The 17,000-nt window shown below is 47.5% G+C and overlaps 8 protein-coding genes across 8 annotated transcripts; 2 read left to right on the forward strand and 6 right to left on the reverse strand.

Annotated features, from left to right (window-relative positions):
* Positions 1 to 22: 22 nt before the first annotated feature.
* On the reverse strand, positions 23 to 1,126 carry N7473_012954 (uncharacterized protein; the record flags this gene model as incomplete). Its single annotated transcript, XM_057158893.1, has 1 exon — positions 23 to 1,126. The coding sequence occupies one exon, from the start codon at positions 1,124 to 1,126 to the stop codon at positions 23 to 25; it is 1,104 nt and encodes a 367-aa protein (XP_057002847.1).
* Positions 1,127 to 2,535: 1,409 nt separating this feature from the next.
* On the forward strand, positions 2,536 to 3,649 carry N7473_012955 (D-mandelate dehydrogenase-like dehydrogenase; the record flags this gene model as incomplete). Its single annotated transcript, XM_057158894.1, has 2 exons — positions 2,536 to 2,842; positions 2,910 to 3,649. The coding sequence occupies 2 exons, from the start codon at positions 2,536 to 2,538 to the stop codon at positions 3,647 to 3,649; spliced, it is 1,047 nt and encodes a 348-aa protein (XP_057002848.1).
* A 1,260-nt stretch (positions 3,650 to 4,909) lies between these two features.
* N7473_012956 (alpha/beta-hydrolase) lies at positions 4,910 to 5,837 on the reverse strand (the record flags this gene model as incomplete). Its single annotated transcript, XM_057158895.1, has 4 exons — positions 4,910 to 5,126; positions 5,185 to 5,384; positions 5,433 to 5,618; positions 5,724 to 5,837. The coding sequence occupies 4 exons, from the start codon at positions 5,835 to 5,837 to the stop codon at positions 4,910 to 4,912; spliced, it is 717 nt and encodes a 238-aa protein (XP_057002849.1).
* Positions 5,838 to 5,867: 30 nt separating this feature from the next.
* Positions 5,868 to 6,490, reverse strand: N7473_012957 (alpha/beta-hydrolase; the record flags this gene model as incomplete). Its single annotated transcript, XM_057158896.1, has 2 exons — positions 5,868 to 6,380; positions 6,437 to 6,490. The coding sequence occupies 2 exons, from the start codon at positions 6,488 to 6,490 to the stop codon at positions 5,868 to 5,870; spliced, it is 567 nt and encodes a 188-aa protein (XP_057002850.1).
* A 968-nt stretch (positions 6,491 to 7,458) lies between these two features.
* On the reverse strand, positions 7,459 to 8,699 carry N7473_012958 (NAD(P)-binding protein; the record flags this gene model as incomplete). Its single annotated transcript, XM_057158897.1, has 4 exons — positions 7,459 to 8,014; positions 8,079 to 8,237; positions 8,332 to 8,414; positions 8,469 to 8,699. The coding sequence occupies 4 exons, from the start codon at positions 8,697 to 8,699 to the stop codon at positions 7,459 to 7,461; spliced, it is 1,029 nt and encodes a 342-aa protein (XP_057002851.1).
* A 1,436-nt stretch (positions 8,700 to 10,135) lies between these two features.
* Positions 10,136 to 10,906, reverse strand: N7473_012959 (uncharacterized protein; the record flags this gene model as incomplete). The annotated part of the gene is made up of 2 exons (XM_057158898.1): positions 10,136 to 10,666; positions 10,721 to 10,906. 2 exons carry the CDS (start codon positions 10,904 to 10,906, stop codon positions 10,136 to 10,138), a joined length of 717 nt encoding a protein of 238 aa, XP_057002852.1.
* A 1,030-nt stretch (positions 10,907 to 11,936) lies between these two features.
* Positions 11,937 to 13,373, reverse strand: N7473_012960 (uncharacterized protein; the record flags this gene model as incomplete). Its single annotated transcript, XM_057158899.1, has 1 exon — positions 11,937 to 13,373. One exon carries the CDS (start codon positions 13,371 to 13,373, stop codon positions 11,937 to 11,939), a length of 1,437 nt encoding a protein of 478 aa, XP_057002853.1.
* Positions 13,374 to 15,222: 1,849 nt separating this feature from the next.
* On the forward strand, positions 15,223 to 16,969 carry N7473_012961 (terpene synthase family protein; the record flags this gene model as incomplete). Its single annotated transcript, XM_057158900.1, has 9 exons — positions 15,223 to 15,389; positions 15,452 to 15,578; positions 15,629 to 15,647; positions 15,722 to 15,916; positions 15,983 to 16,139; positions 16,188 to 16,277; positions 16,329 to 16,362; positions 16,414 to 16,637; positions 16,690 to 16,969. The coding sequence occupies 9 exons, from the start codon at positions 15,223 to 15,225 to the stop codon at positions 16,967 to 16,969; spliced, it is 1,293 nt and encodes a 430-aa protein (XP_057002854.1).
* Between the last annotated feature and the right edge of the window lie 31 nt (positions 16,970 to 17,000).

Consider the following 17,000-nt stretch of genomic DNA (forward strand, 5'->3'; position numbering starts at 1 on the left):
TTGAAGCCGTAAATCACAGCCATCACTTCCTATGTTCACAGGGTTTGGGCTTTGGTTCCCACTTCATGCGATTCTTGAGGGGCTTCATGACAGTTATGTTCTTGTACGGGCCACCGTACTTCTCCTTCAGGTTGTCCTTGGACGACATGTGCTTATGAATGCACTGGGAACAATCCTTAGGATCCGAGTTGGGCCCGGCAAGGTAGTGGAAGCCCTCAATTTCGGTCAAGGTCTGGAAACCACTTGTCTCCTTCGAATCAATGACGATAATGTGAGGGATGGTGATATCCATATTGACGAAGATACCCTGGCGGGAAATAGCATCATCCAAGGAAGTCGGAGGAAAATGGCTCAGCAGGAGTTTGTCGGGGCTAACACCGGAGAGAGAAGGCCGCAGGTGGTGACCATTCAGTTGGAGGGGAGCAGAACAGGCTGTTGCAGCTTCTGGAGGAGCGACAAACTCGCCAATGGAAAACCCGTAAGAAGGCGAGACCACAGTGCCTCGAAGCCAGCTGCATGCAAAACGCCAAGTGCCACAGAGGATTGTTGTTGAGCGATAGACGGGGAACCAGTTGATACCGTGGCACTGGATCACCATAGGCGGGTCTCTGGGGATGCGATACTCGCGAATATCACCACGGGAGTCGAAGTCGTACCGGAAGTATTTGGCGCGCATAGACGGAGGCATGAAGATGGTGAAGGCGAATACGGCTTCATCCGTGAGACGCACGTTTTCAAGGGTGCCTGCGAACCCGTGCTTTGCGAAGCCCCAGGCTGCCTGGAGGTCGACATTGTAGAGTTTCCAGTTTTTGATATTCTCGAGATCGAGGTCTTGGATAGGCGTTCTGGTGCCGTCACGGTATGGAAGGACAGGGCAGGGGATCGGAGGACAGTCCGGACCACGGGCCGGATCAGGGACAGGATCGGGGATAAGATCAGGGACAGGATTAGGTACCGTAGGAGTAGCTGGACAGGTCATTTTGGACCAGTGAAGACGATACAGAGAGAGCTTGGAGAAGGAGAGTCGGTGATAGAGGGGTAGGATAAACGAGACAAGATGGCTGAAGAGGGATGTGAAGGAGATGAAGATGTGGGTGATGAGAGACCGCGTGTGAAGTTGTGCCATGGTCAATAGCCTGGGTTGTTATGAAGTTGGGACAGATAGCTCAAGAAATCACCCAGGGCCGTGAACGTCAAGCAAACGATATCTACAGACTTCCCCGGGTACACCATCAAACATCCGAAATAGGTAACAGACGAGAGGAGCGCCTCCTACCGCACGAACCATCTGTTTGTAGAGCACTACTACTAAGGTTATACGTGTTGTTAATCTTTCACTCGTAGCCTTCCCAAATTGCTTTGCGCCCTCGTTACATAATGTAATACCCACAGCAAATATATGGTTCTTGTGGGGCGATAAATACCCTTGAAAATAGAACCTTCGGACTATGTTTTAGAGATATACTAATAGTTGGCGTATCTAGAAAGAAATCACGCATTTAAGGTCTTGCCTATGTAAGAATGTTAGATAGATGATACTGGGGAGTTTGATCAATTTAGCATCAAAGTAGCTTAGTGGAGGCGGATAAGAGGATGTTGGCTAGTTAGTTTTTGAATAGTGACTAATTTCAGATGTAAATGAAATATTTTCCACTGATATAATACCTTCTTGGTAAGTCCTAGAGTGTGGCGACCACCGGTCTCTAATACAAACGTGACGCTTGAGGTCTATCAAACCCACTCGGTAGACTAGATATGGTATCTTCTGACTAAAGCCAATGGAGCCTCAAACTGCCGGATTTAGAATAAGAGTCTACTATAGGGAGGGAGCTCTTAAATCATTATAGTGTGCAATTACAGTCTAACGGCTCTTTGCTATCACCCTCCTTTTGTAGGACTGCAATCACTGACGGCTTGTTTCTTTGTCATGGATTTGAATTTGGAGAAAGGCAAGGAAATTGGCGGTCACTCAAACTAGTTCTCAATACAAAGAAGTTCTTTCTCCTGATTGCAAATGACGATCATTCCTCCAGGCACCCCCGCGAGCGTGGTTGGAAGTATACTTTCGAGTCGGGGGTTGGAGAAAGTGTGTCTGCTGCCCCGAACAGCTAATGTCAATGACGGAAGCTAACGCAAGAGTCTCAAAGCTGGGGAACGAGTTAGACCAATTTAAAACCCTTTTCCCGATAATAAGAAACCCACAAGATGCCCCTCGAACACTTGTCATCTTTGATATCCATAAGAAATCCCCGCGCGGAGATGTTTCCGATCTCCGATAGGCGACCCCACACAAGTCTCTGAGAGGCATCGGATTTCTATCGCCGAACAACGTCAATAGCCGACCACGAAGGCAGAGCCCGCGTAACACGGCAATAGCCGCTGCAGAAAATGAGTAAAAATGCATGAGAAGATACTTAATCATTTCAGCTCGCTGATCTTGGGTTCATTCAATTTCCAGGTTGTTCACTTTGAATTCTCGCTATACCCGTCGTTTCACCGTCTTCTCAACTTCATAATCGACTTAAGAAAAGCAAAATGAGCAAACCGATCGTTCTTCAACTGGGTGATGACATCCGCTGGAACCATGAATTGTACGCAAAGTTCAAAGATCAGTTCGAGATCCGTCGCTCGTACAGTATGTCGCGACTGGAGTTTATCCGTGCCTTGAAGGAGAAGAAGTTTGGTGACTTCTCTGCCATGTATCGGCCTTTCTGGAACACGGGTGGTGAGATGGGAAGCTGGGATGAGGATTTGATCTCTCTGCTTCCTGACTCGTGCAAGGTGTTTGCCAGTGCTGGCGCTGGTTTCGATTGGGTTGATACTGCCTGCTTGGCGAAAAAGGGTAAGCTTAAATCCAGTGCACTCTTTATTCTTCACGTACCAGAACAGAATACTGATAAAAGATGTAGGAGTTGTGTACTGCAATGCTGCCGCTGCTTGTACCGAGTCTGTAGCTGATGCAGCTCTCTGGTTGATCATCTCCACATTCCGCTTGTTCTCTTGGTCGTCAATGGCTGCTCGTTCCTTGGACGCTGACCAGTTCGTTGATGCAAACCGCAATCTTGCCCCGGTCTCACTCAACCCCAAGGGCCACACTCTTGGTATCATTGGGTTCGGTCAGATTGGTCGTCGCACAGCGGAGAAGGCCTACCTGGCCCTTAACATGAAGATTCTCTACCATGATATTGTCAAGATGCCACGTGAGCTGGAGCAGGTCTCCCAGGCGACTTTCCACAAGGATATGGACATCCTGCTAGCCGAGTCCGACTGTGTGGTGGTGGCCACGCCTTTCAGCGGCGAGACTCTGCTCAATGCCTCACTGCTCGCGAAGATGAAGCGTGGCTCGCGGCTGGTCAACATCGCCCGTGGTAAGCTCTTGGATGAGGCTGCCCTGATCGATGCCTTGAAGAATGGCCAGCTTTCTAGTGCGGGTCTGGATGTACACTTCAACGAGCCCCATGTCAACCCTGAATTGGGTAAGATGAAGAACGTCGAGATCTTGTCACACAACGCTGGTGCGTCTCTGGACTCCCACATCGGCTTTGAGCGTCTTGGCATGGAGAACATTACTTCTTTCCACGAGAAAGGCAAGGCCGTCACTCCTGTCAATGCACACTTGGTTGCCAAGGCAGCAGCATCCAAGCTGTAATTATAAATAAGAGAGGTCGGGGGTCAAACTGTATATCAAATGAGCATATAATCACGAATCATGAGAGAAAGTCAAAGCCATGAGTCGCCGGAACTGAGACCTCTCTGGCTGACAAGTGTGGTTGCCAGAATCGCAACTGAGAGAAGAAAGTCTGACTCGTTCTCTCACTTGATAACACCTACGCATTCCCAGATTTTGCTTATCACCAGGGCAGCATTCTAACCTGGACTCCTACTCTGGAATAATCTATCACCAGAAACTTCCACTATTCCTAGATTCTGCTTATCACTAGGGCAAGATTCTAAACTTGACTCCTACTCTGGAATATTTTATCACCAGAAACTTCTACAATCTCTCCGAATCCCAATCTCAAGCTTTCCACTGCATCATATATTACACGAAAATCTCTCCTTCACCACCACTACCAAGTATGAAACATGCACGACCCCATGTACTCCGATCTCGATGGAGTCGGTGACTACTCGAGTGATGGAGAGACACCCAGTTACTCTGAAATCTCGGCTACTGATATCGAACCTCTCGACATCTGCGTGGAGGAGCTGTAACTCTTCGGCGAAAAAGCGCTCCAGTACAAAAGCGGCTCTGACGACCTCGCAACCATCTCTCAACATCAACTAAGCTCAGAATTCACCATGCTACCACCTCCTGAAACTCAACAAGCAGTATGTTGCGGAGCCTGAAGGCTTAATCTCCGAGGAACTACACCCTGCCCATTACACCCTACATCGAATCCTCAAAACTCAGCAAGAACCCGAAGTCGTTGCGCTGGAGGATGCATATTGGCGACTTGTCAAACCGCACCAATCAATCCGGCCAACAAACTGGCAGTTCAAGTCACCCAGAAACCAACCACCTGGAATTGGCAAATCAGCTTGCCATGGCCCTCGACTTCTGTGACCACCCCCAGGTTGTTCGAGTATGTCGTTGTCCACAACATCCTGTGCGATATAGTCACGATTTTGTGGAGCATGGAGACGAACGAATATCCCTTTCTAAGAGATGTTGCCAACTTCTTCAAGGGCCGGGATAATGTTGATAGTATGGTGAACGCGTTGACAGATGTGTATATGCGGGAAGTATTTTATGGATTTCAACTACAGGTTCTCAAATTCTAGATGAACCTGGGTCGCGAAGGTCTCATTTATTGAAATTTATGTGCTGTCGGACCCCTCTTTGGGCTGGGAGATAATCAGCATGCACAATATCCATATCTGTTTGCCAGATTTGGCGATTCAAATATCATTTGCAAATACGTCGCCCAATTCGACCAGGCTCTCCAAAGCGTTGATCATTTTGTATCTCAAGAGTGCCGTCAGGTGTGGCGACCTTCATCTCATCGATCGCACGTGTACTGAATTCGTAATCTTGGTTATTATTCACAAAGGCGACAAATTGCTTAATCCACTTGTCCATCAATGTTCTTTCAGCCGCAGTGGGACCATGCATGATTGAAAAGCTGTTCAGGGCATATTGTTAGCTTTCTGCAAACCCTCCAATGCTGTAATGCTACTTACTTCCAAAATGGCTTATCCATGGCTTGTGCCACACTAAATGAGGTAGGGGCTACCTTCTCAGTGATGAATGAAAGCCGATATGCAATTCGGTAGCGCCAGATATCCCGAAGAGCGGCTCCATGGGTGCTGTGGCTGTTTATCAACCACCGAGAGGGAGCTCGAACTTGGCCATCTGAAATAATGTTCCCGAAAAGTGTCATCTATTCGCTGGGATTATCGGTGGAAGGTAGTTTGTATTCTTTAATCACCCGGTCGGCTGTTTCTGGGGCATAATAGTTCGACACTTGTAGCCGGAGCGACTCGAGATTGGGCTCCGAACTGTTATATTTCGCGTACAGAGTTTCTTCATTCAAAACTTGACCAATCAGGATCCGAAGACGCTGCTTCTTGAACTCTTTGGCGAAGGCACCACTGTGATTGTATCGGGTGAATCTCTAGAAGACGAACAAATCGTCGGTAACAGGTCGAAAGGGGTGGTTTTTGAGGTGTCCGAGGGCCGCGACAAGATTTTTATAATCAATTTCGCGCAATTTGTTTACCTTTGCGGGCCCAGAAAGGCCCTCGGGGACCTTGAAGTATTCGCAAAGCTCATCGAATTGAGAATTGACGTCGGAAAGGGCCTTGAGCTGGGGTGGAATCGCATTGGAGTACATATAAAACCGGTGGAAAGGCTGTGAATCCTGTCAGAATTCATAAAGGACTCGAGCATGTGTGCCATAGGCACCAGCACTGCGACCACCGAGGGTGATGTTGTTTAGATCTCCGTTGAAAGACGCGATGTTCTCATTGACCCACTCCATCGCCAGCCGCTGGTCCCACTGGCCAAAATTGCCGGCACTCTCGCCATGACTGTCTTCCAACAAGGCCTCTCCGGCGAGGAACCCAAATACATTGAGTCGATATCCGATTCCGATCACGATGGCGTTCAGCTTACCGGTGGAAATCAGTTCTGTAGGATTCATTCCAACTCCTTGGAACGGATCACCGAGCTGGAACCAGCCATCATGAAGCCACAACACAACGGGCCATTTCTTGTCGGACATTGCTCCGGTTTCCTCGGCCGGTGTCCAGATGTTCAGCCGCAGGCAATCTTCGCTGTATGATTCCTTGCCGACATCCTTTTCTGCTCCTCGGGAGAATTTGGCTTGTGGGCAGACAGGGCGGAAGTAGGACGCGTCGAAAGCAGTGCCGTCTGGCTGGGAATAGCTATGTGTTGCGGGCAATAGGCGGGGCTTGCGCCAACGATGAGCACCAACGAGAGGTAGTGCGTAGTATACTCCGGCGTATCATCGAGCTTTATTGTCATCCTGGATGCCTCTGATCTTCCCCTTGGATCCCAGGTCAATTTCGTGGGGAGTTTCCTTGTACGCGGAAAGAGTGTTGCCCATTATGAAGGTGTGGTCGTGCTTGAATAAAATGCAATTAGACAAGGGAGGGAAAGATTGCGGCATAGACAGACCTTTAGTAGGTGGTAGCTGTTTGAGGAGCTACTTTAATGGGTCTAGTTCGGTGGATCCGTGGGAGCTCCTCCAAGAGATACCGAGAATCAACCTTCGAAGCCGGTTCGGAGTCCAAATTTAGTTCCGGCGGGCGATACGAGAATCTGCATTGATGGCTTGAAACAGTTCACGTAAATTAAACAGCGAACGGAAAGTGGAAGAGAAAATGGGTCACCAAGCAGCTATCTCGGCAAATATTTGACGAAAAAGACAACACAGTGATGGTAATGGAAGTCTCCAGCAACTGTTTGTGACGCTATTGTTTGCTATCGACCAAAAACTCACGGTACACAGATGAGCATAAGGAGGTCTGGATAGCTTGTTTGTCCGCTCAATGGTCCCTAGTCGCTATTGACCTTGTTCACACTCTTTACTTATAATGGATATTCTAAAAACCATTCATGTCTGACTCGGCATTTGAGGCTCCCCTGGTGTTCAGTTTCACTTTGCATCTATGCCAAGCTCAGCAATAAGCTGTGCACTTCTCTTATTTTGACATAGACCTGATGGCGTCTGTCAAGGTATCCTTCCTTTTATTCGAAAGCAGATCTTAGAGTATGCTCTCCATGCGACCGTGATCACAATCTTCAGCACATACATAACGGAGAAGAATGCAATAGTCAGGTAATGAAGAAGGAAAGATTTGATAAATTTCATATCGGGGAATTTTTCAAATGGAGAAAGTCGGGTAGGTTGCGGCCCTACCCGAGGATGCAAACGACGGGAGAGGTCCATTGTAGAGGAAGTCTACAATGAAATGTCGGCCAAATCTAGGTTACTTGCTGGCCTGGAACTTTTGTTCCAGTTCGAGGATTCTCTTTGCGGCATCTCCAAAGGTTGTTTTCTTCGATCGTAGCTTGCCCTCAAGACCCAAAATTCTGTTCCCTTCCGCTACATCAATCCTAGCAAACACAACATTTTCGTCCTCGCCACTCTCAGCGGGCAATCGGCCCTCTAGCTGCGGGATATCAGATTGAGAAAGTTCCGCGAGAGTCTTGACGATGTCTGTGTATGTGAGTTTTTCGCCCCCGAGGAGGAAGCGCCTGTTTGCAGCCTCGGGGTTGGAAAGCGCCCGCAGATGGGCGGCAGCCAGATCGCGTACATCAATGTAGCTCGGGAATGTGGTTGGGGGTACTTCCGAGTAGGTGTTATTCCAAAGGCTGTGGAAAACATTGCTGGAATAGCCCAATCCGTTAATGCCGCGCACCGGCTGGATTGGTGGGCCGAAAATTAGAGCAGGCAGTAAGACCGTCACACTGAAGTGGGGAGAAGAAGAGCTGACAAAGTCCCACACTGCCTTCTCAGCTTCTTTCTTACTGCTGCAATAGGAGCTAAAAGCTAGTTAGCAGTGCGCGCGGGGCATTTTACATGGTTTGTGAGGGACTATGTACTTACAGATAAGCATTCTGCGCTTCACGCGCTTTCTCCGGTGTTATCGGATTCCAAAATTCGTTAACATAAATAGTTGATGCATTTTCTTCCGGGCTGCCCATAGTGAGAGCATTGATGCTGCCACTAATGCGATCGATTTGAGAGTCGGTGCATGCGCCGCCGCTGAACGGAGCAGGGATAGGTTTCTACAAGAAGAAAATTAATCATGCTACTTTGTCGTCTCATATCTCAATGAGATAGTGGCAAAATGACCTACCCTTCCACAGCAGGGTAGAGCCAGTTCTTGTCATAGTCGGTATTGCTTTGGTCATCTACCATGGGTGCTGCGACATGGACAATCTGATATCGCCTAATCAGGTCGTTCTTCATCATGAGGAAATTGGAGTGACTCACATGGTCGAACTTATTTGTCTTGAAAATTTCATCCCAAACACCAGAGTCCGCGTAGTCACTGATGACCACATATTCAAACTTCTCATTCCACTCTGGATGCCACTCGAGGACTTCCTCGCCAGCGGCGGCACGTCGCACACTTCCAGTCACCGAGTGACCGGAAGCAATCAATGCACTGATGATATGTGCTGCAACAAAGGAGTTGGCACCCGTAACAAGAGTATGAGGCATGTTAAGGTGAATAATATTGTGTGATAAGGAGATTCAGGATTAGCCGATCGGGTTGGCGTTATGATATCGCACGCAAAACAAGGGACATGGCTCGCCTTATATAAAAACTGATGATTGTAAAATGGGGACCAGGGTTCACCGTGTACGTCGAGGTATATTCAGTGGTCAGGATGGTGGGATGTCATCATCAGGATAAGAAATCCGCCGCAGGCGCAGCCTATCGTTGGAGGTTGCCAAGAACTGAGCAAGCTGACAGATTGTAAAGTATCAAGCCACAAAGGACGGCTTAACCCCGCATGATATTTCTATGCCCATTTCCTTCCCTAAAGCCGATACGGTTGCTCTGGCAGTTTGCATACCCAAACACTTTCACATATAGATGTGCCCCAGCTATTCTGTAATTCTTAGCGACGCTTGAAGTAAAAGGTGACATTCAGGACGCGACTCTGAGCAGGTTGTCATTTACGCATAATTAATTCATCAACCAGAGCAAAACTTCCCAGGTGTTCTATCGCTGATAATGACCTCGACACCATATCCCCAATCGAGGTTCGCGCGCGTCTGATTTGAGCCCAAAATGGAAAATGGTTGGCGTTCTGGCTTTGTTAAAGCTGCTAAAGGAATCTGGACCAAAACGCAGACTTCCTTGAAATGCGTGAAACGCCGAATTCGAATAAGTTGCAAGACTCTGAGCTGCAGTAAAGTACCGGGCTTATTTTCAGCGAGGAGCGGGGTGGCTATTGCCAACTAGCCAGTTCAGGGTCCCGCGATAGAAGGTGAGTGTGCGATAGATCATAGAATAATACTAGACGGGAGGTGAGGGAAACGGGCGGGTAATAGCTGGGTGAGAGTCGCCCTCTCTGCGCCACCGGCGCACTCAGCCTATCCGCTGAACTCAGGTATGAAATTATTGGTTCGAGGCTAGCTTGACCTTCATGTACTCCGTAAACCTGCATTTATCCGAGGATCAAAACAAGCCTAATGTGGGCTGACTTTGAGATTGTTCTGAATTGACAAATGCGTTGGCCACCTAGGCACATGGCCAGATTGACCGTGATAAACTAACTCTAGTTCACCGAAGGGCCTAGCTTGCTAAGTGCAATAATACAAGTCCTTTCCGAGACATTCATAAATTGAAAAAGAGATTTAGATATAAAATTATACAGAAGGGTGCCTTGAAGATACTGTAGAAACCTTCGAGCCATCATCTTATCAATCGAATCCAAGATCGGGGAACTACCAAAGCTTCCCGAGGTAAATCATCGCAAAATTTCGGTAATGGATTGATATTCCCGATGTAACCTCGCGCCATACCTCGATCGGAAGGGTCTGCTGACCAGACAATATAGCCGAAGACCCATTACTTCTGTAAACCCGTCAAAGTCAGACCGACTCATCATTCATCAGTGAGACCTGTACCTGCGCATGCCGTTGCTTCATTCCTCTTCAGTCTCTGTGTCTCGAAGTTGGATGTCTGTAGTCGAAGAATTCAAAAGCACACAACTTGGCGGCGAGCCTTCTTCATCGTCTCGCCAAAGACCCAGGCTTGGGTACGCTGCCATATGCAGGGCTAAGGTATCCTCGGCCTCCCACTGTTTCCGCATGTATGTCGACTTTTGGTGCAGCCAACTTACTACCGTATCAATTGTGAGTCCAGTGAGCACAATGAGACCACAGAGTACGAGTGTGATAATCAGTCCAAGAATTGAAAAGTTCTCGTAGTCTGCGGTTCTGGGCACGAGTTGGTTGTAACATTGGGAAAGCAGGGTGGTGTTATTCGGCGTGTTGATGTGCCAGCCCGCAGTGGGAAGAATTTTCGGTCCGGTAGCCCACTCGAGGACCGAGGATTGCTCTTTGGCAAGCGACATTGCAAACCAGTTAGCTACTTCGATTTGGCATTGGTTCGATGGACTGAATGTTTGTAGGTTTCCCATGACCATCAACGAAACTAGGTTGAAGAAGATGAGCTGTTAGCTTGGACTTGGGCCTTTTGTGGATCCACGGTAGCTTTTTGGGCTTACCATTGAGAGTGGCGCCTCCTCTTCCAAACACATTGGTCCAGTAACAACCTCCAACGGAATGATGGTCTCGCCCGGGAAGGAGGACTGCAGCTCATCTGTGAGCAGGGCAGTCTTGACCACCCCGGGGCAAATCGTGTTGACGCGAATGCCCTCTGCCCAAAGCTTCGTTCCAATAGACAATTGCATCTAAAAAAAATGTTATAGTCAAGTGTCAAGTTCTAGCCAACAAGTATTTCGTGCACTTACGTTTTGTGGCCGTGTATATTGGGGACAAAACACATGGATACAGTCCACCGATGCTAGAAGTCAGGATCAAACTCCTTTTCCCTTTGCTTGAATCTGGAGACCGCCGGAAGTAATGCATAGCGAGGTAACTGGTGTACAGGATGCCGTCCAAGTTAACATGAACCTGATCAAGGCATGGTTCAGGTGGTATTCCTGTCTCAGAATTTGTTGCAAACAAGTTCATGTTCCCGCTATCCCCGCGTTGGCAAAGACAAAGTCTAAGCGGTCGGTCTTATTATAAATAGTTTCATACATATTAGCCAGCTGCTCGTAGTCGCGGACATCTGCTTGAGTGTATATCGTGTTTGTAAGCGAGGACACTGCTTCTAGGGCCCGTTGTTGATTGCTCCAATAATATTGACCTGCCAGTGACCTGTCTCGCTCAGTCTTTTGGCGACATCTAGTCCCATACCACTGGCTATTTTCAGTTGGCTGGTATGAGTGATCAAGTCCATTATTCGTCTCGATATAGACTTACTGCCCCCTGTTATAAGCGCAGCCTGGCTCATCTCTCTTTCTTCGTGACTGCTATATTCCGATGATTTAAGAATTTTCGAAATGTTGAGTAGCAAAAGAAACCAGGATTCGAGGCTAACAATTTGGGTGAGAAATCAAGATGGCCCTACTTGGTTTCCCGCGTGACAGTATGCATCTGCTTTACAGTAGCGAAGATGGAGATTTTTTCCATGACGTGTGATTGGTTTACTACCCCCCTAAAATTTCCATGCTTGAACGAGTCTCACTAGCTTCCATATTGCGTCCAGTAACTTCATCCCGACGACTCAACTCTCTATGCAGAAAAGGGCTCTTAGACCCGCAGTGGAGACTCCTGCAGCACCTCATCACCCATCACCTCCGCGATTCGCTTGATCGGTGCATGGAGCAGATTCATGAGAAAAGTCAAAGTGCCGATGTAGCAAAGGATGACTGTTCACAGTCTGGGTCCATCTTTCAAGATAAGCCGTTTCATCAAGCTTTCCTGCTGAATTTTCTTGATGAATTTTGGCTCCGAAGAAATCACGAATTCCCAGGGTGCCAACTTGGTTCCAAACCGAGCTGGCTTGATCCAGCAAAGACCTGGAAAAGGGTTGAATTCCAGGCAAAGATCTTTCAACGGGCCAAGGATCGGCCCGAAATCAATATCATACATTTTTATTGGTCTGAGACTGCTTATCAACATTTCGGCAGGAGGTGGAGTTGAGGCCCAGTTGTCACTGGAAACAATGTTTGAGATGACGTTGCGAACATATTGACTGTTGATTGATGCTGCGGAGTTTTGAAGGGAAATGGCAAGGCTCGAAATTTGCTCGATCTCGTGTGGATGGAGATGGCCTACACAGGATGATTTGTTGTCAACTGTGATTTCTGGCGCGATCTCTTGGACACGGGCCGATGTTTCAACACCGAGAAGCGCATTTCCGATATAGGTACTTGGCAAGCGTGGTTCCGTTCTGTCGCGAAGTTCCACTACCGTAAGAATTCTCGAGTCGGTGTTAGTCGGCTTTTCTCCAGCATCCGACCCGTGATATTTGGCTCGTATCCAACAAAACCAAAGCAAAGCAGTGGCAATAGTGTTGCTTGTCAAAGAAGGCTTCGCTGATGTGGCATTTTTCTCAACCAGAAGCTGGCACTGGGCTTTGATTTGTTCGACTTTGCTTGCATCAATAGCAATAGTCTTGCTGATTGGCTCTTCGACATCGGAGCTGGAATCCAGGTCCCACTCGTACTCCCCTAAGTCAATTTCGGCGGGCTGAGTGTTTTTGGCACCAGACCCGATTTCAAGGATGGATTGGCGACTTTGTTGTTCGCGTAGTGGGCTAGTGGGGAGAGATCCAATCTCAGCCTGAGAATCGCGGCAGCAAGTCGCAAGCGCTGTGGCCACATTGAACACGCCAATACCATCAATTGCCATATGGTGGAAAGCAAAGCATAGAATCAACCCATCACTCATAATATTGGCCTGGAACCTGAAGATAGGGCTTTTACTCTCTCCAGCCATATGGGAAGGAAATGGAATAAAACTTTCGTTATTTGATTGGCCTGTTCTCACATATGACCCAGAGGTAGCAAAAGAGGTTGACTGGTCGTGATGTTTGATTTTGAGCATTGGATATTCCCTCAAAAACTCCTGCGTCGGGGGTTGCACTTCCAACACATTCTCCTTTCTCTTCAACTGGGTAGAAGCAGTTATATTTCCGGTAAGGAATGGAAGAAGGTGCATCAGCCGTGAGACCGCGAGGTTTAGAGTAGGAATCGCTGAGGATGGATTTTCAATCTGGAAGACGAAGGCCGGGAAAAGGTGTCCAGCATAGACGCAATGATCGAGCGGAGTGAGAACGTAGGGTTCGAAAGTTGGTAAAGTGGCCATCTTGACAGCAAAGCGATAGCTGGCCCTCTCCTCTGGAATAGACCAAAGGCAAACCTAACTTTGTGGTAGGAGATGATCTGGTTGTAATGACGTCCAGGAAGTTGAATTGACCTACGGTGTTCTAAAAGTCCTTTCAATGGGAGCCTGGATTATATGAAAGGCTGGCATGTAGATCATTAACTTAGTGTGTCACCTGTAGCTCCAGTCTGCATATGCAGGATATCAATAATTGGAAAAAGGAATCTGGAAAAAGGAATCTGGAAACTATCCCAAGGTTTTGATTACTATCATGTCATGTTTCAACTGACGTTCTACTCTCCTATCCGCTTTCAACCCAAAAAGAAATATTATCCCACGATTCAAGTGTGGGTAAAGCCAGTCCTTTTAACTTTCAAAATCAGCGTTCAAAATCAATCATTGTTGTGATGGCTGATCCTTGATCGTCAGTCGGGAGGGTCGAGGCAGGCAGCAAGGCACCAATCTTAAGTTAAGCCCCCGCGTTGCTTTGTGACACTCGTTTTTAGTGACTATTACATCTATTGAGCACCCAAAGTTGATATACTTTGAAATGGAAAAATTGTACCTTGTCTTATCTGCTGGGAAGGATTGAACCTTCAATTCTCGATCATTGTGAGAACAAAGCCTTGGACACCATTGGCGGCCGAAAATTGCACTGGGCCATGTATCTTTCCTCGGACATACTTGAGCTGACTGACTGTGACCCTTTAACCTTACCTGGTACACACCGATACAGATCGCCCGCTGTGTTCGCGTCATGAAGCCCTCTTCCTTGCATATTCCAGGATACTTACTGATGATGGAGTCTGTCACGCTGATTAAACGATACACGATTCTCACAGGAACGATGGTGCACTTGGACATTTCCGCCGGAAGCAAACTAATGCCAGGACACTTGCGCCGCTAAAACATTGATCGTGGCGTTCTCCTGTCTACATGAAAAGAAAATCGTGATAAGATGATAAAAACAACTGTAGCGACCGCCTAGTGGAAACTTAAATTCATAGCCACGAAAAACACATTCTGGAATCCGCCCTGTGTTTGTTTACTGCCTCGAGTATCAAGGCTTCCTAATCTCCGGTCGATCCGTTCGAAGCCGTTATAAGAAGCTAAGTCGGTACAATTCTGAGTAACCCAGCATGAACATCGTATTGTCTGGAGTCACTGTGGGAAAAATTATCTGCTCAGACTGCCTCCCAAGTGGCACAGGCAGCCACAAAGTTCATCCCTATAATGCCGTGTAACATTTTTCATGCAGCTTAGATCGCTAGCTGTACTGCAACAGGAAAAAAAGTCATGCATACCACTAGTCCCAATAAGGTTAGTCAAGTTTAGATCCTTCTGCGGTCATAGAATTTTCCGATCTTCTGTGCATCTGCCAAAATCAAGATCAAGATTCCGATCGATATGTTCCGGGATCGCAGTGTCGCGATTGCTATTCAAGACTCACCAACAGATTTGAATCAATTTTCAGATAGGCCTCGCTTAGAGATGATTCCCTTAATTAATCGCTCAGCGAAAAGCATCAACACGTTAAAGCACAGCTGTCGGCTTTTTTTCCTCTCGGTGCTCCGCCCGAAGCCACTTGAATGGGCTCAGTGGGGCGAACAGCGTGGTTTAGATCCATGATCCCAGCTGGCACGGCAAAGGATCCATCCTCACAGTATTAATGCCAATTAGCGGTGAAAATGATACGAAATCTTCAGTTTCTTCAGCCGAGCCACCAAGGTGGATCTAGTGTGTAGAATTTGGTTAAGTATAAATAGAAACTAGATTGAGATCTGTCGTAGTAGAGCGTCTCGCAAGAAATATATTCAATCAAGCATTCATCATGACTGAACAGATTGTCGACATTCGCCATCAGGCCTTTAGAGGGTCTCTAGAGGGTCAAACAGTCAACATTCCTAGCATGTACAAATTGCTTCCCGAGTGGCGGCCAAATCTTCATGAAGAATATGAGCGAGCGCGTGATGAAACGCTTGATCCTTGGATCTGGAGGTATATTCCCATCGTCGTTTCAAGCCTTCCGAGCTGTTTTCGTTAACCCTCATACTACATAGATGGGTCCCCAATGAGCGTACTGCGCGGTCTCTCTGTGCAGCCGACTTTGGTCGTTTTGCAGCGGTTTGGGTGCCAAAGTCTCAGTCCTACCGAATCCTTTGCACGGCTGCCAAATATTTCGCCTGGGTTCGTTTTTTCCCCCACTTACATATGTCCTATGACTAACGATCTTTCAGTACTTTGTTTATGACGACAGTATAATTTCCCTTCAAGAGGTGGGAAAGACGGCGTCTTCATCATGCTAACAGATTGTCTTGATTTTCTTCTAGTATTCGACTGTGGTTCCTTAAAACACGATCAGCATGCCGCTGAGACTTATAGACAAGCAAGCCTTCAATATTTTGAGTTCACCTTGCTCGGAAAGGGCAGCATGCCAGACCTATCAGAGTTTGACTGCGAGCTTCAGAACGCGCTACACTGTTGGGATGAGGTCGGAGAGCATATCCGTGAAGTTTGTTCCGAAGGTACCTATCGCTATCCTTGAACCTACTAGATTCAAAGGATTGAGCCATGACTGACAGGATCAATAGAGACTTGTGAGGTGCTTTGTGACGAGATGCTTCGATACGTTGGAAGCCTGAACAATGTCGACAGCATTTTCAGAGATAACGAGCTGCCCTCGGTTCAAGAATACTGGGACCGACGTGGGGCCACCGCTGCCGTTTATTGTGTGATTGCCACAGTTCCGTATGTATTCTACTCGAATATAAGTGGGCTTTACTAATGAGTTCCAAGTTTCATTTACGGAGTGGACATTCATCAGTCGGATATCAAAATTTCCGCCATGCAAGATCTATGGAAGCACGCTTCCTATTTCGTTCACATGTGAGTCAACCCATATAGTGGTCTCAAAGCATATCGCTAATAACGGCACAGATCAAACGACATGTTCTCTCTGCGAAAAGAACTGGTAAGAAGTATCACCTCATTCCACATTTGCGACAAAGTTGACACAGAATAGGTGGACGATCAAATCGAGAATTTGATTCCGGTGTTGATGCTGAATGATGGAATCGACTGCAACACTGCAATGCAAAGAAGCTACGAGCTGCTCAGCAATGAAGCAAAGGGTCTCCAACATGCAAAGGAACGCCTACTTGGGGCCCCTGAGGCGGTATCGCCCGAAATCTCGGCGGCGTTCATTCAAGGTTGCTTTGACACAGCAATGGGTCTTGCTCATTGGAGGTAATATTATTTTGTGGTTCACTCTCTGAATAGCGGCTAAGTCTTCATACAGTTACTGTGGTGCTCGATACTTTAAAACCTGGGAACGGGATGACCAAGATGTCATTAAGTTTACGATCCAGGGACAACCCCGTCAAAAAGACGATACCAAACCAGGCGAGCGCTCTCAAGTAGTAGCATGTCTTGCCTCTTGGTATCAATCCTTACCCCTCCGGGTGGTTCTAATTGCTCCAACAATCTACTCACTGGTTGCATTGTTGGCTAAATCGACTGCATTTGGGTGGCTACCTCGTGGCTGGATTGGACATTGGAAAGGGTCTACTCCACATTGAATTCTGGAAAAGATACTGCTAGCGGGTGGGG

The sequence above is a fragment of the Penicillium subrubescens genome (genome assembly GCF_028828155.1).
Source record: "Penicillium subrubescens strain IBT 31985 chromosome Unknown utg000011l_segment0_segment0, whole genome shotgun sequence".
Lineage (NCBI taxonomy): Eukaryota > Fungi > Ascomycota > Eurotiomycetes > Eurotiales > Aspergillaceae > Penicillium > Penicillium subrubescens.